The sequence below is a fragment of the Nicotiana tabacum genome, chromosome 14 (assembly GCF_000715075.1).
Source record: "Nicotiana tabacum cultivar K326 chromosome 14, ASM71507v2, whole genome shotgun sequence".
Classification (NCBI taxonomy): Eukaryota; Viridiplantae; Streptophyta; class Magnoliopsida; order Solanales; family Solanaceae; genus Nicotiana; species Nicotiana tabacum.
This window is the reverse complement of record NC_134093.1, coordinates 20071355-20092572: the sequence shown is the minus strand read 5'-3', so window position 1 is coordinate 20092572 and position 21218 is coordinate 20071355. Positions and strand designations below refer to the sequence as shown.

At 41.1% G+C, this 21218-nt stretch overlaps 1 protein-coding gene across 1 annotated transcript; it reads left to right on the top strand.

The window, feature by feature from the left end:
• The first annotated feature begins 12424 nt into the window (after nucleotides 1-12424).
• LOC142168838 (E3 ubiquitin-protein ligase MPSR1-like) lies at nucleotides 12425-12850 on the top strand. The gene has a single exon (XM_075229999.1). The coding sequence runs from the start codon at nucleotides 12425-12427 to the stop codon at nucleotides 12848-12850; it is 426 nt and encodes a 141-aa protein (XP_075086100.1).
• The last annotated feature ends 8368 nt before the right edge of the window (nucleotides 12851-21218 follow it).

The window sequence follows — 21218 nt, the reverse complement described above, 5'->3', positions numbered from 1 at the left end:
ATACAATTTACACAAGTAATTCATGCTTTGAGTCCTAAACTACCCCGACGTTAGCATTAATAGTGCTACGTATGGACTCTCGTCACCTCATGCGTACGTAGTCCCCATAATTAGCAATAATTATTAATTTAATTACCTATGGGGTAATTTTTCCCTCACAAGATTAGACAAGAGACTTACCTCTTCTCAAGGTCCATTTTTCGATTACCGCGTCGCTTAAAATTCTCGATTCAACGCCGAAAAATCCGAAGCTATCCAAATATTATACAAGATAATTAATATATGCTCAAAAATTTGAAATTCGTCTATTAAATAAATTATCCTATCCAGAATAGTAATATTCCTAAAATTCACCCCGGGACCACGTGCCCGGATTCCGAAAATATTCGGATGAAAACGTTATCCATAATCTCAAGAACTCAAATATACCATTTCCATCCAATCCCATAGTAATTTTCATGGTTAAAATCCAAAATACCAATTTCTAGGTTTTTCTTCAAACCCCAAATTTCTACTAATTTCCATGAATTTTCATGCCTAAATTCGTATATAAACTAAGTATTTAACTTGCAATAGGTAGGAATCACTTAGCTTGACATAAATGATGAAAATGGAGGTCTAAAATCGCTCCTAGGTCGGCTCCTATGGAGGAAATGAGCCAAACCCATTTTTTTAAACTTACACACTGCCCAGGCAAACCTTCATCGCATTTGTGAGCCTCCCATCATGTTTGCATATAACCTTTACCACTTTTGCGCTTCCTCTTCTTCTAAATTCTCTTATTTATCCTCTCTATTTTGCCGCTTCAGGGCAGCCCATACCAGAGTTTGGTGCCATCCGTTTTTTCACCTTCTTTTGCATTCTTTCCTCTCATATCAATGGCGAAAACTTCCAAAACCGTACCTCAGAAGGAGAAAGCTTCTTCCTCACGGCCGTTTGATGATAAGGCGCCGGTGGAGCCGTCCATTCACGACTATGTTCCTGGCCCGTACACTTTGAAGACCGATTTTAAGGTGGAGAACCCTTCATCCGTTCTGGGTCGATGTGAGCACCTATCGATGTATACGTGCTCTATAACGGAGGATCACCTCGATGCCGTCAAAAAAGACTGCAACTGGGGTCCCGAGGTTGTGTTGCAAATTCCATCCTCCGATGAGAGCGTCACCACTCATGTGGAGGGGTTTTTATGCGTTTATACTTACCCCTTCACATTGGGACCCGTCGACCCAGTGATTATTGATTTCTGCAAAAGATATCAGGTCACCCTCGGTCAAATTCATCCCTCTTTATGACGTATAGTGATCATATTGTGCTTCTTCTCTATCAAAGCCGGGGGGTTGGATTTTTCTCTAAACCATCTCATACGATTGTACCGGCCTCAGATATTTTGAGGACTAATCAGACTTCATCGTCGGGCATCGAAGGCTTTGATGTCGAGCATCGATGAAGACAAGGATTGGGGTTGGATGGGTCGTTATATTCGAGTGAGGACCCGTGATCTTATTCCGGAAGAGAAGATGTCGTTCCCCGAAGAATGGAATTTCGACCGTAAGTGATTCTTGTTCGCCTTTCATGTCCCTTTCTGATTTTTTCTGATGTCTTTCCCTGATATTCAGCTGCCCCTTGGATGCCTCAAGCGGTGCCTGACCTCGAGGACTGGGTTTGGATGTTAGCCTCAACCTCCTCTTATGCCGAACGCGCTTGGCATGATTTGGCAAAAGGTAGATGGGAGGCCAAGAACCATGGTGAGGTTTGCTTTTTGTTTCCTTCGAAGTATTCTTTGCGTTCTATTCGTTACCGATTTCCTTTTGTGCAGGCGTAACTAGGGACGCCGCTTTGAGGCCTTTGAACGGTGAAGAAGGAAACAAGTCCCTGGTCCCTAAACAGGGGAAAGATAAGAAGCGAAGATCTTCCTCTCGGTCAGAGGACCCCAAGCCCAAAACTCGAAGGATGAGGAGAAAAGCAATTGCCCTTCCGATTGACTCGGTCCAACAACTGAGAGAAGAAGAAGAAGAAGAAGAAGATAACTCCTCGGCTTTGGTAATCCTATCTACGGAGGCCATCGAGACTGCTAGAGCTCCCGAACCGATGGCGGATGTGCCTGTAGGGGTTGTTTCCGAAGACCTAAGTCTCTACTGGAGTACTCCGAGTGATTTACTCGGGGTTATGACAATGGGTCATTCGCCTTCTCTTCCATCTTTTTCTGAGGAGGCATTAAAGGAAGCTCGAGAATTGAAGACTCCCAACATCGGCGCAGGCTCTGGTGCAGGGGACCCTTTTAGGGATTTCTTTACTGGAGTCGACGATGTTTCCGATATCGGTGACGCTTCTCTTTTATTAGAGGAGGCTCAAATCTTTATTACTCGGGTAATGATTCTTCCACACTTGGTTTCTTTGTTCTTTTCCATACTTGACTTGTGTTTTTTTTTCTTTTTACTGTGCACGCCATCGGTAGGTTTTAAGTCGATCTTAGCCAGTGTGAGGCCGAGCTCCAGAAGGTCTCAAGTGAGAGAGATGCCATGCGGCTTCTTTGCAGCCAAAAGGACGAGGTTATAAAGGATCTCCAAGCGGATTTGGCTAAGGTCCGTGAAGAAGAGGTCGAGCTTGATAAGCAGGCGAGCCTCGTTCTGTTAAAGTATGGGTCTGACTCAACTGTGAAAGTTAACCCTTCATTGTCTCAGTTGCATCAAAAGATCGAAAAGATCGGGCTACTTCGAGAAGAAGTCGATCAAATCCGAGCTGAATTCAATCGGTGGAAGGAGACCATCGACTGCCTGGCTACAGAAAAAGAAACCATCTTGACAAGATTGTTATCGGCCTACGTTCATCTTTGAAATGTCAAGCAAAAGGGGTCGGTACAAGCTAAGAAGATCGATGAGCTTGAAACCCGACTTGTTGAGGCTAAGGCAGAGGTTGAGTCATCGAAAGTCTTGGCGGTTAAGTCCATTGCTGTATATCGGGCTGATGCTGAGGCTGCTCAGATGGAGGCCCGGGAAGCGGCGAATACCGCCGACGCTCGAGCTCATTGGATTGCCGAACTTGCTAAGTGAAGGTCTCGGAGGGAGACCCTCGAGGAGATACACGCTCGAGTTTTTGACCTTACCGAAGAGATAAAAAAGGCAAAAGAGTTCGATGCGGAAGCTGAAGCCTTGGCTTCTAATGATGATGATGATGATGGTAGCAAAAGCGGATCCGAGGATGGGGAAGAGCTCGACCGGGAAGCTTAGTTTCTTCATGTCTGTAAATTAATCACGTAGGCAATTTTGTATATATATATATATAACAAGGTCGACTTGTTTTTGTTTTGTGAAAACTTTTAATCAAATGTTGACCTTTTAGTCTCTCTAATCAATCAGATTTGAAGTGATGTAGCCCTCAGGTTTGCTAGTTGAGTCGATGATTCAAACTTTGAAGAAACATGATCCGTAGGTGTAATGTAATAGTTGAGTTAACGTAAACTCAGAGTAAAAGTAGCTTATTATCCGTCGAGTGAATGTTTCAACCTCGAGATAATGTGGCCCGTAGGCGTAATGGTCGAGTGAGTGTTTGCTCGAACTCAGAATAAACCTCGCCCGTAGGCTTAATAGTCGAGTGAATATTTCGAACTCAAGATATTGTAGCCCGTAAGGGTAATGATCGAGTGAGCACTTGCTTCGAACTCGGAATAACAGTAGCCCGTAGGCTTAACAGTCGAGTGAATATTTCGAACTCGAGATATTGTAGCCTGTAGGTGTAATGGTCGAGTGAGCGCTTGCTTCGAACTCGGAATAAAAGTAGCTCGTAGGATTAATAGTCGAGTGAATATTTCAAACTCGAGATATTGTAGCCTATAGGCGTAATGGTCGAGTGAGCGCTTGCTTCGAACTCGGAATAATAGTAGCCCGTAGGCTTAATAGTCGAGTGAATATTTCGAACTCGAGATATTGTAGCCCGTAGGCGTAATGGTCGAGTGAGCGCTTGCTTCGAACTCGGAATAACAGCAGCCCGTAGGCTTAATAGTCGAGTGAATATTTCGAACTCGAGATATTATAGCCCGTAGGCGTAATGGTCGAGTGAGCGCTTGCTTCGAACTCGGAATAACAGTAGCCCGTAGGCTTAATAGTCGAGTGAATATTTCGAACTCGAGATATTGTAGCCTGTAGGCATAATGATCGAGTGAGTGTTAATTCTGGTTGCACAATAAATCTCAAGTCATTGTACATGTGTTCATGTTTTGCGCCTATGCTTGGGCCAATCTACATGAGCATGGTTCGTTTTTACCATTTGGCTCTTACAATTTTTCCTGATGGAACCCTATTGTTGTGAAATGACTTTCTTGCATCTGAACTCGATGTATTTAAGGGCCTGATGCCCCCCGGAATCCGAGGTCGATTGGAAAAGGCCTCGGATACTGTTTTAAAAGTGCAGCACGATCGATGGTTGCCTCATTAAAAACCTTGTCAAAAAACCCATTTGGGATAAAAACCGGTCTAAGGGAAAAAGAGTGCAACACGTGCTTTTAAGCGAAAGATCCACCTCAGCTCTTGTTCGGACTTCTGCAGGGGTCAGTTAAATGAATATGGAAAGGTTCTACCTTAGCAGTAGTACCGTTTTAGGTGCAATACATTCCAACTGCTTGATAGCTGCTTGCCGTTTATGATGTCGAGCCTGTACGATTCTTTTCCGACGTTCTCGAGCACCTGATATGGTCCTTCGCAATTTGGTCCTAATTTTCCTTCGTTTGGATTCAGGATATTGATGGTGACTTTTCTTAACACTAAGTCCCTGGGTTTGAAATGGCGGAGCTTAGTTCTTCGATTATAATACCTTTCAATTCGTTGCTTTTGGGCGGCCAATCGGATGAGGGTAGCTTTTCATCCTTCATCCGATAATTCAAGGCTGGTGTTCATAGCCTCGTTATTTGATTCTTCCTTCATGAATCGAAATCTGGTACTAGGTTCACCGACTTCGACTGGTATCAATGCTTCAGAACCATTTACTAGGGAGAATGGGGTTGCCCCCGTACTAGATTTTGACGTTGTTCGGTATGCCCAAAGGACTTCGGGCAGGATTTCTCTCCATTTTCCCTTAGCGTCGTTCAACCTCTTCTTCAGGTTTTGAAGAATAGTCTTGTTTGTTGATTCGGCCTGTCCGTTCCCACCGGGGTGGTATGGCGTTGATAGTATCCTTCTTATTTTGTGATCTTCGAAGAATTTTGTGACTTTGCTGCCCACTAATTGCTTCCCATTGTCGCATAATATTTCGGCGGGTATCCCGAATCGGCATATGATATGATCCCAAATAAAGTTTATAACTTCTTTCTCTCTTATTTTCTAGAACGTCTGCGCTTCAACCCATGTAGAAAAATAGTCAGTCATAAATAAAATGAATTTGGCTTTACCTAGGGTCGATGGCAGAGGGCCGACGATGTCCATTCCCCATTTCATGAACGGCCATGGGGATAGGACCGAGTGAAGTTGCTCTCCAGGTTGATGGATCATTGGCACAAACCTTTGACATTTATCACATTTACGAACAAATTCTTTCGCATCCTTGCCCATATCGATCCAATAATACCCCGCTCTGATCATTTTTTGAACTAATGTGTCGGCACCGGAGTGATTCCCACAAGTGCCCTTGTGCACCTCACCGGAGGATATAATGGGTATCTCCCGGACCCAAGCATACTACCATTGGTCCGTTGAATGTCCTTCGATATAGTGTTCCGTCTGTGGCCAACGTAAATCGAGCAGCTTTAGCCCGTAGGGTCCTAGAATCATTATGGTCCGATGGGAGCTTTCCATTTTTTAAGTATTCAATATACTTGTTTCTCCAATCCCAGGTTAAGCTAGTAGAATTTATCTCGGCGTGCCCATCTTCGATTACTGATCTTGAAAGTTGAATGACAGTCCCCGAGCTCAAATCATCTACTTCGACCGACGATCCCAAATTCGCAAGAGCATCGGCCTCATTATTCCATTCTCGTGGAACATGCCGTAGAGTCCATTGTTTGAAATGGTGCAAAGTGATAAGCAGTTTGTCCAAATAACTTTGCATCCTACCTTCTCGGACTTCGAAGGTTTTGTTTACATGACTCACCACCAGCAAAGAGTCATAATTAACCTCAATGACCTCTGCTCCCAAGTGTCTAGCCAGCTCGAGACCTGCAATCATGGCTTCATACTCGGCCTCGTTGTTAGTTAGCCTGATAGTTTTTATAGCTTTCCTAATAATGTTACCCGTGGGGGGTTTCAAAACTATGCCTAGTCTGGACCCCTTTACATTCGAAGCACCGTCCGTAAAAATGATCCATACCCCCGACGATATACCTGATTTCAACAGGAGTTCTTTTTCGACTTCGGGTACAAGGGTTGGCGTGAAGTCAGCCACTAAGTCTGCTAAAATTTGAGACTTGATGGCCGTACGGGGTTGATATTCGATATCGTACCCACTGAGTTCGATGGCCCATTTGGCCAATCGGCCTGATAATTCGGGCCTATGTAAAATATTACGAAGTGGGCAAGTGGTTAATATGCTTATGGGGTGACATTGAAAGTACGGCCTTAACTTTGTAGAGGCGCTTACCAGCGCAAGTGCCAATTTTTCTAAGTGCGGATACCTCGTTTCCGCTTCTCCTAAGGTCTGAATTACGTAATAAACGGGAAATTGCATACCTTGCTCTTCTCGAACTAGCACACTGCTTACGGCGACTTCCGATACCGCCAAGTACAAGTATAGTTTTTCTTCGGTTTTTGGAGTGTGAAGCAGTGGTGGGCTCGATAGATATCGTTTCAATTCCTGTAACGCTTGTTGGCATTCCGGTGTCCAAGCGAAGTCGTTCTTCTTTGAGTAGAGAGAAAAATTTGTGACTTCGATCTGATGATCTTGAAATGAATCGGCCTAAGGCTGCAATTATTCCCGTTAACCTTTGTACAGCTTCCACGCTGTCCACGATGGTGATGTTTTCGATGGCCTTTATTTTGTCGGGGTTAATCTCAATTCCCCGATTTGATACCATGAAGCCGAGGAACTTGCCCGAACTCACCCCGAAAGCATATTTTTTGGGGTTGAGCTTCATGTTGTATTTTCTCAGAATCTCGAACGTTTCCTGCAAATAGGCCAAATGGTCCTCTGCGCGCAGGGACTTAACTAGCATATCTTCCATCGATTTACCTATTTGTTCTTCGAATATTTTATTTACTAGGCGTTGATAAGTAGCTCCTGCATTTTTAGCCCGAAGGGCATTACATTATAACAATATGTTCCATATCTGGTCACAAATGAAGTCTTTTCTTGGTCGTCCGGGTTCATCTGAATTTGATTATACCCGGAAAAGGCGTTGAGAAAGGTGAGGATCTCGTGGACGGCCGTGGCATCGATCATGCGATCGATGTTGGGCAGTGGAAAGGAATCTTTGGTGCATGCTTTGTTCAAGTCCTTATAGTCCACACACATTCTAAGTTTGTTCCCCTTTTTAGGCACTACAACCATATTGGCTAACCATTCGGGGTATTTCACCTCTCGAATGGACCCTATTTTGAGAAGTTTGGTTACCTCATCTTTTATGAATGCGTGTTTTACCTCCGATTGGGGTCTTCTTTTTTGCTTCGCCGTTCTGAACCTAGGGGCCAAGCTCACCGATGTGTTGTTATGTCCGGTGGGACCCTGTTATATCTAAATGGGATCAGGAAAAACAGTCGATGTTATCGATAAGAAATTGAATGAGTTTCTTCCTGAGTTCGGGGCTCAAACCCGTTCCTAGGTATACCTTTTGTTCGGGCCAGTGTTCGATCAGTATGATTTGCTCCAGTTCCTCAATTGTTGATTTGGTGGCATCGGAATTATCGAGGGTCACGAAGGATCGAGGGATCCATTGATCGTCATCTTCTTCAATGTTCTGCTTACCTGGCTGGGTCGAAACCGATGTCTGTGATTGCTATTTGGCGCTCTGCTCCTCGACGAAGAACATTTCCTTTGCGGCTGGTTGTTCTCCATACACTATTTTGACACCTCTCGATGTTGGGAATTTGAGGACCTGGTGTAGGGACGAGGGTACAGCTCTCATGATGTGGATCCACGGCCTTCCGAAAAGGGCGTTATATCTCATATCGCCTTCGATCACGTGAAACTTTGTTTCCTGGATGGTTCCGGCCACGTTTATCGATAGTGTAATCTCGCCTTTGGTGGTTTCACATGCCATATTGAATCTGTTTAGAACCAGAGTTGTAGGTATGACCTGATCTTGCAGGCCGAGCTGTTCTACGACCCTCGATCTGATGATATTGGCCGAGCTACCTGGATCAATTAACACACGCTTAATTTTAGTTTTATTCATGAGTACGGATATTACCAAGGCATCGTTATAGGGTTGGATGATTCCCTCTGCATCTTCATCATTGAAAGACAAAGCCCATATGGGTGTGTAATCTTGAGTTCGAGATCGCTTTTCCCTCACTATCGATGTTTTAGTGCGTTTAAGCATTGGTCCCTGAGGGGTATCGACGCCGCCGATGAGGGGTTTTACCTCCGATTGGGGTCTTCTTTTTTGCTTCGCCGTTCTGAACCTAGGGGCCAAGCTCAGCCGATGTGTTGTTATGTCCGGTGGGACCCTGTTATATCTAAATGGGATCAGGAAAAATAGTCGATGTTATCGATAAGAAATTGAATGAGTTTCTTCCTGAGTTCGGGGCTCAAACCCGTTCCTAGGTATACCTTTTGTTCGGGCCAGTGTTCGATCAGTATGATTTGCTCCAGTTCCTCAATTGTTGATTTGGTGGCATCGGAATTATCGGGGGTCACGAAGGATCGAGGGATCCATTGATCGTCATCTTCTTCAATGTTCTGCTTACCTGGCTGGGTCGAAACCGATGTCTGTGATTGCTATTTGGCGCTCTGCTCCTCGACGAAGAACATTTCCTTTGCGGCTGGTTGTTCTCCATACACTATTTTGACACCTCTCGATGTTGGGAATTTGAGGACCTGGTGTAGGGTCGAGGGTACAGCTCTCATGATGTGGATCCACGGCCTTCCGAAAAGGGCGTTATATCTCATATCGCCTTCGATCACGTGAAACTTTGTTTCCTGGATGGTTCCGGCCACGTTTATCGATAGTGTAATCTCGCCTTTGGTGGTTTCACATGCCATATTGAATCTGTTTAGAACCAGAGTTGTAGGTATGACCTGATCTTGCAGGCCGAGCTGTTCTACGACCCTCGATCTGATGATATTGGCCGAGCTACCTGGATCAATTAACACACGCTTAATTTTAGTTTTATTCATGAGTACGGATATTACCAAGGCATCGTTATAGGGTTGGATGATTCCCTCTGCATCTTCATCATTGAAAGACAAAGCCCATATGGGTGTGTAATCTTGAGTTCGAGATCGCTTTTCCCTCACTATCGATGTTTTAGTGCGTTTAAGCATTGGTCCCTGAGGGGTATCGACGCCGCCGATGATCATGTGAATGACGTGTTGCGGTTCTTCTAGCTCATTTTGTTTACCGAAGTCCTTGTTCTTAAAATGGTTCTTCGCCCTATCACTCAGAAATTCCCAAAGGTGCCCTTTGTTAAATAAGCGGGCTACTTCCTCTCTTAATTGCCTGCAATCTTCCGTTCTGTGGCCATGGGTGTCATGATATTCGCACATTTGATTGGGATTCCTTTGGGCAGGATCGGTCTGCATGGGTCGAGGCAATCTGGCATCTTCGATGCATCCGATGGCCGATACGATGGAGGATGCATCAATGTTGAAGTTATATTCCCATAATCGAGGGACTTCTACAGGATCGGCATATTTATCAAAGTCGCTCTTGCTCATAAGTCCCAGAGAAATTTGCCCTCGATCAGTCCTTTGGTTATTCCGAACTGTATCGCGTGCTGAACCGTTGTTCATCTGATCTGTGACGTACGGTTGATATCGGTCTCTGTTCGACCTTTGTTCTCTGTTGATTTCCCTCTGGTTTTTAGTGGTTGTGTGGTTCTGATGCACGGGTCCATACGAAGCTCCCAATTGATCATCCTCGACCCTGATTTTTGATTGATTCCGGTTGTATACGTCTGCCCAAGTTATTGCTGGGTACTCGATCAAATTTTGTTTTAGCCGATGTGATGCTGTCGAACTTAGCCCATTCAACCCTTGGGTGAAAGCTTGCACGGCCCAATCGTCTGTGACCGGTGGCAAATCCATACGTTCTATTTGAAATCGGGATACGAACTCCCTCAACATTTCATTACACCTTTGTTTTACTTTGAAGAGGTCCGATTTCCTTGTTGCAACCTTTATGGCACCAACATGTACTTTTACGAATGAATCTGCTAACATGGCAAAAAAATCAATGGAATTTGGTGGTAAGTTGTGATACCAGATCATTGCTCCCTTTGCGAGGGTCTCTCCGAACTTTTTCAACAACACGGATTCGATCTCATCATCCTCCAAATCTTTGCCTTTGATGGCACATGTGTAGGAGGTGACATGTTCGTTAGGATCGGTTGTACCGTTATATTTGGGAATTTCGGGCATACGAAATTATTTGGGGATTGGTTTGGGGGCCGCGCTCGAGGGAAAAGGCTTTTGTATGAATTTTTTCGAATCAAGCCCTTTTATCATTGGCGGAGCCCCTGGGATTTGATCGACCCTAGCATTATACGTTTCCACTTTTTTGTCGTTAGCATCGACTCGTTTGTGAGTTCCTCGAGTAATTTACCAATTTCAGGAGCGGTCCCTGATTCTTGCTCGTTTGATTTCACTATGGCGGGCTCCGTTCTGGGGGTGACTTCTTGAAGAAGTGGATTGGAGTACGGCATACTTTGCATATGAGTTTGGCTCTGCAACTGAGCTATCACTGCTTGTTGGGCTTGTAGCATTTCAAAAATCATACGCAAGCTGACCCCGATTTTTCCCGTGCTGTGGGTGTCTCGGGCTATGGGTCTAGCACCGCCCTGAACGCTTCTTTCTGGTTCAGAACGCTGATTCACTTCCAGAGCTATTTGTAAATTGATATCCAATGGTACTTCGGCTCAAATTTTGGGTTCTTCGATTCGAGCCTCGTTGCCATTGTCAGGTAGCCTTCCGGCCCCGGGCGCCAAGTTGTTGGTTTCATCTTGAAGGCCGGCTTCGAGGTCGATAGGTAGAGCCATAGCTGATTTGAAGTTGTAAGCTAGAGTGTACTGTAGATTTATATCAAACAATCGCTGTTACCCTTAGCCCCACGGTAGGCGCCAAACTGTTTACCCAAAAAATCGGATAACGTTAAATTTAGGTATGGTGCTAAGGATACGCAAATTTCTTTGATACAAAAATAACAATACCAATATTTTTGCTATAAAATGGGAATGATGAACAGGAAAACTGAATGAATTGAGACAAAACAATCACAAAGAAATCTCAATGTATGTTAGAAAAAGAATGTGTCTATTGCAATCTGTCTTCCTATAGCTTACAAGGGTGTCCCCCTTTATAATAGAGGGTCACTGCTTTATCTATAACAACATAATAAAATAATGCATATAGTTGAGGACCCATGATGGTTTGTCTCTTCCTCGGTTCTCGCCAAGATTCTCTCCCTAGGTGCGGTTGTAACGACTCTTGCCTGCGAGCTTGACACTGGCTCGAGCTCGGTATTAGATCGAACCCACGGTCTTGGTTTGAGCTCGATTCTGCCTTAGGGCATCGATATTCGGGGTCTTTGTTGGTTGGTGTTTCCTCGTAGTTCGGTTTGGATATGGGCTCGATAATGATACCGAATTTTATCGTCGATTGCTCGAAACTCGACGCCTCTACTCCGGAATTCGTCCGAGCTTGTCATGTGGATACCCTTCGATCGAGACGTCATCGTCTCGACCAATTTTTATGACTGAGAATCGGTTTTGACCGTACACACACATATATATATATATCGTCATAAAAAATTGCTCAAGTAAAATTCTTTTTTAAAAGAAATTAATAATAATAATAATAATTAATTAATTTCAACTAATCCTTGTTCCAATTAAGGGAAAAGGGATTCCGATTTACTTGGGGCACAATATTTTGGGTGTTACTTGGGACAGAATTTTGTTGGTGGTACTTGGGGCACAATTAAGCAAACAATGGAATCCAAAGCTGAGTTGGTCTAGGATTTGCTTCTAGTTTATATATAGAGAGTAGCTAGGTTGAGAAGTGATCGACCACTTGCTAGGTTTCCCATCTCAAATCTTTTGAATATGGAGTCTGAAATCGAATACAACCATCCCTGCTCGATTGGAGGCCTCCTAATTCGGCAACAAGTATCACCAATCAATAACGATAGGAGTAATAATATTATTTCTCCTTCTTCTTTACCCATTTTAGCCATTCAATTTCACCTTCATACTATGAACCTGCACCCCATGAACCTGCACAATTCCAAGGAGAGCGAATCCATATCAAATCATTTCGTGATCTCACACTGCCCCCTTTTTTATACATGTTGTCATATGACATGTTCTACAGTGTCATGCAATCAAATCTCAACAACTGGGGTGAGGAGTTTGATCGGAATTATCGCCACGTTGTCATCCGTGATATGATAGGCAAAGTACGTGAAATTGTTGATGATGAGTCTAACAAAGGTTGCCGAATCTTGAAGGTGTTCGTTTCTTTAACTTTAGTCATTGACCATTATTCTGATGAGAGGAGTTTGTTGGAAGGATTGTCAACGCGCTTCAATGGGATGGTACCTGCTCGTAAGTCATTAATCATGGAGCTGTCAGAGAGAATGGAGATCGATGAAGATGAACGTATAAATGATGATTGTGTCATCTGTTTTGAAGAGTTTGGGAAGGACAAGAAGATTTTGTGCATGCCTTGCTCTCACATGTTTTATGGCGAATGCATTACGACCTGGTTATAGAAGAGTTATCGTTGCCCTATATGTCTCTATGAGATGCCAACCGCTCATGTATTAGACTCCTAAATTAGTTGGATCGTCTTTATTTTTGAGACTACAACACTTGTACAATAATTGATGTATTAAGAAAGCTGAGTTGAATATAACACTTTGAACAAGTTGATAATTCCAAAAACTCACTTGCATTATCTTTATGTTTTTTTTGGTACATTTGATATTTGTTATTATGATCGAGTACATTTTATTCATGATACCAAATAAGCTCTTCCATTTGATGTTCACTTTCTATATGATTATTGCACTTAATTCATGTCGATGATAGTCTAGAATTTCAAGTGAAGCAAATCAGACTTTGTTTTTGTAAAGGATTAATTAAATTACTTATGCTAATATCTCTCCTATTGGATAGACTATATTAGCCTTTCTTTGGTGGAAACAAACTTATGATGACAGGCTAGTCTAATGGATTGAAACAAACAAACTTATCATGGGGCTGAAACTTTAGTTCTTGAAAAAATACCTCATTCCATTGATTAGATCTAGATATCAGCCTGAACAGTAACCTGTCAATGTTAGAGAAATTCATGAAAAAGACTGAAAGTTGCGCTATGATCCGTTAAGAAAACAGACTTGAAGAAAAAGATTGTCAAATTTCTGAACAATTACCTTTGACTTACCAAAAAGCTCTCTAAATTCACTGTAGAAGGTGGCAAAGTATGTGATCCTAAGTTTTTCATCTTTATTCCCAATTTGGGGGTTTTCCCACCCAAATTATTAATAATAAAGGTGTAATTCCTTTTTTAAAATGTTAATTACATTTGTTTCTTGATTTATAAGATGTAATTTTCATACAACAATAATATACCCAGTGAAATCCCACAAGTAGGGCATGGGAAAAAGATGTAATTTTTATATTTGCAAATAAAAATACCTATTAAATTGCCCGAATAAACTAAAAAAAATAAACCGAATAAACGTTCCGAACAAACTCTATATTAGTTATAGGTGTACATTAAAGAAAATTGTGGAACCCGCTACCTTCAAATCCTAGATCCGCCTCTGCGGCCATGTCAAACCTGGAAAGGATTAGCAAGAAGGTAGTTTTCAACAGCCTTGAAAAGTTCCATGGCTTTATCTTTGCCTTCATTGTGTTCTTCTTCCTTAAATACATAATCACCCTTTGTCTGGTACTCACTTGGTGTCTTGCAAATACACCCTCCATTTCCAGTTGCTTCGAATTTGCTATCATAGGAAATGGATTCCAGTTTGTCTCCAACAACATCTCCTTCGATCACTGAACACTTGGTCACCAAGTTCTTGTCGTCAACAACATGGATCCTGTACTCAGAGGCGGCTCAACGGCTATAGTGGCCTAAATCCAAACTATATTAAGATTAAGAGGCCTCTTAAATTTATTTTCGTAAAATTCACATAATCATGAGACATAAAAGAATCTTCTTCTGATCTATGTATCAATCAAAATATGACTAAATAAGGAGCTAAGTCAGAGGCACTGAGTTTAAGTCGGAAAATAAAATAGTCAAAAATATGAAAAGAAATAAATGAACTTAGGGAGGAATTGGTTTGGTAAGTTGAGAGTTGGTTTGGTATCTCTCTCTCTCTCTCTCTCTCTCTCTCTCTGAAAGACACATAACGGCTACTTTCTAAACGCGAGTTTCCTACACGCTCCAGTCAATGGACAGGCCGGACGGTGCCTTTCCGGCTCATCTGGAAGGTGAAACTGCTCTAAACCCAACTGCGAACCAGTCTACCGAACTTACAGATGGAAAATTATCTTATGCTACAAAAGTCATCACTTCTTCCTCGAATGTGCCGATTCTCCCAAATCGCCATGGCAGAGAATCCGTTGTTTCTACCCACACCACTCACAATGGGATGCCGGGCGATGCTTTTCAAGGCATCAGAAGAGTGCAAACTTACCATTGTTGGGAAATTTCTCAAGCCACGACCCCAAATTGACAGAATTAGGTCAAAATTCAAGGAGTTGATTTCAATTAAGGGATCAACAAAAAATAGGTTTTTTACAAGTATAATATTTTTCTTGACTTCACCGATGAAGAAGACTTCAATACCGTTTGGTTTAGAAGGGTCATTGAAATTGAAGGACAACAAATGTGACTGCAAAAATGGTCCCCTGATTTTAAACCCGAAGAAGACCTGCCAATTGCTCCGGTATGGGTTCTTCTTCCTAGACTTCCTTTCCATATGCACACTTGGCATTATGTTAAACAAGTTGTGAGGTCAATTGGTACACCTCTTGAGATGGACTTATCTACCAGAGGTAGGACTAGGCCAAACATGGCAAAGGTTAGAATTGAAATCGACCTTCTAAAAGACCAACCAGAATCTGTTTATGTGGGGCAAATATACGAGAATGCTCCTCAAAAAGGTTTTGTGCAAAAACTAGAATTTGAAGGTGTTCCAAAATACTGTAAGTTTTGTAGAAAGTTGGGGCATAATATGATCAATTGTAAAGCTTTAGAAAGGATGAAAGCTACTAAAGCTAAAGAATTGGAAGCACATAAAGCTATGAAAACTCAGAATTCAGAATGGAGAGGCAAAGGGCAACAAAAGATAGAACAATCTTGATGTATCTGAAAAGGACATTGCTAAAGACAATGCTCAAGCTAGTGCAGATATAGCTAAGGGCTAGTCGTGGCAAAAGAATGATGTTGAGCTGAAGAATGTCATTCAAGGGCCATCAAACAATATCAAAGATAGAACCAACAGAAAGCTTAAGAAGCACAAGCAGAAGAAACTTCCTAAGAAGAAGTGTAAAGTTATCTTCAAGCCTATGTTTAATCCTTCAGAAGTTACAAATAAGGGCAAGAAGAGTAGCAAAGAGATAACAATGGCTCTACAAGAACTGGATCAGGGAAGTGAACATGTTGATATCAAGGATAAACAGAGTCAGCAGAGCAACAATAACGAGGAGGAAGTTCAAAGTCATGACAACTTAGTCAGAAATTGGAGCAATAATGAAGGCAATGGAATTCTAAATCACAGTGAAACTAAAGAAGACTGTTATGAATCTATATAAGAAAATGGAGATCAAGAGGAAAGACAAGCAGAAAAGAAAGATCATACATGGAAAGACTACGTCAATGAATCAACTAGCATACCATCTGAGATTAGAAATATCCCTCGAATTGATGTGGTAGTCGATCTCAATGTTGAATCCAATTCGAAACAGGACAAGCATATCACAAACTAACAAATTGAAGTGACCTCCCCTAATAGGGTGACTGTCATGATACTGGATGACTAATTGCAAATAGAATCAAAAGATGGTTCTTTCAAGGTCATAGGAGGCAAAGAAAAAGGGAAGAAGAAAGAAAAAAAAGAACAAAAGCAAAGATACTATACCTCCTAAAGGAGGAAACTCATGCTAATTACCCTAATATTTCCATGATAAGTGCTATATTTTGGAACATTAGAGGAGTCAATACCAAAAAAGCCTTACCAAGGCTAAAAAAAGCCGATTACCATCTATAAGGTGGAACTTGTTGCTATCTTGGAACCTTTTGCCAGTATCAATCAAATTGAGAGGTGCAGGAGATTCCTTGGCTATCACCACTGTATTTCCAATACTATTGGACAGATTTGGATCAGTTGGTCAGGCAACAACATGACCATTATTTTTAATAACAATGATCAGCAGATCACCATTAAATTCATTATGGGCGTGCTAATAGTGATCTCTATCTCACAACAGTGTATGCTAAATGCACCCCAGAAGAAAGGAGAGAACTATGGAGTAGTCTAGAGAGTACTCATCTCCGGGTGAATGGTTCATGGTGTATTGGGGGCGATTTCAAAAGACTTGAATTCAATACTTGTATGGATAACTGTGGTGTGATATATTTGGGTTTTGTTGGGCCAAAATATACATGGTGTAACAATTGGGAATCTAGAAGAAGAATCTGGAAGAGGCTCGACCGAGTTTTTATTAATGACCAATGGTCTCAGATATTTCAAAACAATATAGTCAATCATTTGGCTAGAACTGGATATGATCATAGGCCTTTACTTATTCACTATCATGATCAAAATCAACAAGGGATGAAATATTTTGAGTTTCTTGATTTTTGGACTGACCAACCATCTTTTTGCAGGTACTAGAAGAAGTATGGAGTAATCAGGTTCATGGTAACCCTTTGTGGAGGTTACAACAAAAGCTTAAAATGCTTAGCAGAATACTAACTCATTGGTCTAAAGAAGACATTGACAATGACTTTGAACAAGTCCAGTTTTGGGAAAATAAAATGCAAGATCTCGAGCAAATTGATCTCAATAATAGTAATGGTCATTCTAGAGCTGATTTGAATAGAGGTCAAGCAGAATACATTAGATGGATGGGGATGCAGGATGCCATTCTCAGGCAGAAAGCTAAGGTGAATTGGTTTGGAGAAGGTGACACTAATAATAAATATTTTCATAGCACCATCAGAGATAGAAGAAGAAGACTGCAGGGTCAGTGGATTGAAGAAGATGCTAACATTGACAAAGCAGTTGTTCACCATTTTCAACAGTTCTTCAATATCAAACACCATTTCAGGGTTCAAGATATCATCAATTGTATTCCTCAGTGTATCAATGCTAAAGATAATAAAATTTTATTGTCATTGCTATCATTGAAGAGATTAAATATGTTGTATTCAGTATGAGTCCTTCTAGTTCAGCTGGGCCGAATGGTTACAATGGAAAATTCTTTCAAATATATTGAGATATCATTAAGGATGATATTACAGAATTTGTTCAGGATGTCTTCAATGGTAGGAGACTTACTAAGTTCTTTTCACAAACATGTCCTGCACTTATACCTAAAGTGGACTCTCCTAGTAGTTTCTCGAATTTAAGACCTATTAGTTTGAGTAAATTTACCGCCAAGATTATTTTCAAAATCCTAACTAGAAGAATGGATCCTATCGTAGGGAAGCTCATCTATGAAAATCAGAGTGGTTTTGTCAAAGGAAGACTGATTACTGAAAATATTCTTCTAGCACAGGAGATTGCTCAAGTTGTGAACAAGAAGAACATAGGAGGCAATGTTATTATAAAACTCGACATGGCGAAAGCCTATGACAACATTTCATGGACCTTCCTGATGGTAGTAATGAGGAAGTTTGGCTTCTTTGAAAATTGGATTGATCTTATCTGAGGGCTTGTACAGGGAGTCTGGTACTCCATTATTATTAATGGGGCAAGAACTAGTTTCTTCACATCTTCACAGGGCCTCAAACAAGGAGATTCTTTATCTCCTTCTTTATTTATTATTGGAGCTGAGGTTCTTTCTAGATCTCTCAATGAGCTGAATGATTTTATTAGCTTTACTCCTTTCAGTATGGATCACAAAGGTCTAATCATTAACCATTTAGCTTATGCGGATGATATTATAATTTTTCGTGGAGTTAACAATATCACTATCAGTCTCATCAAGAAGGTTATTGACAAATATGAAAAGGTATCATGTTAGAAAGTTAACAATGACAAGAGTTTCTTTATCACTGCTCCTCATGCTAGAATTAGAAATGCTACTGGTTTTATGGACAAGTCTTTCCCATTTATCTATCTGGGATGCCCTATATATTATGGGAGATATGCTAACAATCTCTTTGATGGAATGTTCTCTAAAATTATCAAAAATCTCAATAGATGACATTGCAATATGATGTCTCCTAGGGGGAGAATGATCTTGATTAAACATGTCCTCCAGTCTCTTCCCACTTATATGTTGCCTGCTATGAACCCTCCTAAAGGAATTACTAAGATCATGGAGAAACACTTTGCTAAGTTCTTTTGGGGGTCTAACGAAGGTAGAAATAAATATCATTAGACTTCATGGAACAATCTTTGTCTTCCTAAAGATGAAGGTGGAACTGATGTCAGGAAAATGGAGGATATCATTGACACTCTTAACATCAAAAGATGGTGGAGATTCATAACTCAGCCTTTCCTATGGGCCACCTTTAAAAGAGCTCATTCGGTGAGCAAAAGATTCAGTTCAGCTGATTCTCATATATGGAAGAATATGTCTAGGATTAGAGTAAAAGCGAAGCATAATATTAGATGGGAAGTTCAAAAAGGCAATTGTAGTTTCTGGTGGGATAATTGGACCGATAAAGGTGCATTAGCCAATCTCTTATAAGGTAGTGGTAGGTCTGCCAAAATACAGGTGAAGCAGTTTATGCATAATGAAGGATGGAATATCGACAAGCTTAATGAAGTTTTCCCTCGTCATCTTATTGACTTCATTGCTCAATTGGATATTGGTGATCCAAATGAAGAAGACTTTCCGGTTTGGAATATTTCTGCTAATGGACATTTCTCTTCTACTTCTGCTTGGCAATCTATTAGATTTAAAAATCAAAAAAATGATTTTATTATCAAAATCTGGCATAACTCTATCCCTTTTAAAATCTCTTTTATCACTTGGAGACTTTTTAAAAATAGATTGCTTTTTGATGATGTTATAGGCAGATTTGGCACTAATTTCATTTCTAGATGTTCCTATTGTCTTTCTGCACAGGTGGAGACAATGCGACATACTTTTAACAATAAAGATACAGCCAACTTCATTTGGAATTCCATTGGAAATGCACTTGGAATCAAGCGCCAACAAGAACCAGTAATTGCTACTTTCAAGAAATGGTTGGATACGAACGACTACAATAGAGTTCATGAACAAATCCTCCAGATTGCTCCCATGGTCATATGTTGGGAACTTTAGAAGCAGAGAAATGCGTGTGTCGTGCCCCATTTTTCTCACGAAAGAGGGTTTCGACGTTGTGACAACTCTTTTGGATGGGAGATAGAGTGCTAAAAGAAGAAGAGTAGCCACCAAACAGCTTTTTTTAGGTGTGTTAGGGCACCTATTATGTAGATAACTCTGTTTGACTAGTCAACGACACCAAAGATCGGGTAAGGGCTCAAATTACCTCAACGGGAAGGTATTAGGCACTCTTCGAGGTCCACAACTGTGGGTCCCGGCCGAACTTAAGATTGTATGGATTATAATTAGGCAAGATAAACAAAGAGAGTAAGGGTCAAAGAAATTTATTATAACACAATGAAAAATAAGGATTACAAGGATATGACTATGACGTCCTATATTAGACAGCAACATAAATAAGTCGTGCTACCCGATTAGCTCATATAATTCAGCGGGCACAGACTATCATCTCCTGCTACCCGATTACTATGTTAAAGTTGTTTACTTAAGCGCTCTAATTCAATTCTAAGTCGTGCTCTATGCGTGTACTGCCCGTCCCGTACCTATGGTCCAGGAGGCATTGGACCTCTATTTATGGTGGTTCTAGCCTTTACTTAGGCTGCTCAAAATAATAAAACTAGGTGACATACAAAACAAGTTGGACTTCATGTAAGGACAGTTAAGGGCTTAAGTTAGCTACCACAATTAAGCAACAAATGTATGCAAAACAGGTTCTCACATTAGGCGTTAGACAGTTTCAGAACTGAGACGAATTAAAGCCATCTACACCCTATAGACATAGTTTCTATATGACCTTGGATTCAAACGTGCAGATAGTTTCATATATAAGGTGTCACTTAACTTATAGACATGATTTCTAAATAACTATACAGTTTAGGGGTTATTTGGTATTGCATGCTGATTATTGAAATTACAGGTTATAAGTGATTAAACATATAGACATGAACCCTAGGTGATTTATGCAGTAGTTGGCAGTGATAACCATTGAAAATACTCAGAATTACTCAGTTTGATTCTATAGGCATGCTTTCTAATAGTGGCGTGGCTAAGAGATAAAACAGCATTTGAAAAGTTCAGCATTAACGCTTTGGAGAGGGTAGTAATATCTTATTGGCAGGATTTCTAATTATTGGCGGTTGGAACTAATTCTTTATACTTAGCCCCTACAGGCATGTTCTCTAGGTGAGAAGTATGATAACCATAGCAAATTAAAATCCTATAGGCAGGATTTCTAATGAATATGCTGCAATTATGCAAATTGAAAGAATGATCCTTGACATTTTTATTTCCTATAGGCATGCTGTTTAGCAGTAGACATAGGGATAAATAAAATACTTATGCTCTGATAGTAAGCAAGTTGTGTGAGTGTGTGATTTTCCTAATCGCATGATTTCTACCAGTACGCATGGAGATTGAATGGCATATATAACAAGTTGGATAAAATAACAAGTAGATCATACGAACCCTATAGGCATGCTTTCTACCCTTTGGACAAGGCTTATCTTAGCGGGCTATTACATTAATAACGTCATAACTTGTACTAGGTTTAACATGATGCATGTACATTTGATGTCAGAGTAAGGATTCTAGATTGGTACTCTCAAGTGGACAACTTGA

Bases quoted from the DNA above. Each gene is read 5' to 3' on its own strand.
- LOC142168838 (XM_075229999.1), top strand. From the start codon at position 12,425: ATGTTGTCATATGACATGTTCTACAGTGTCATGCAATCAAATCTCAAC.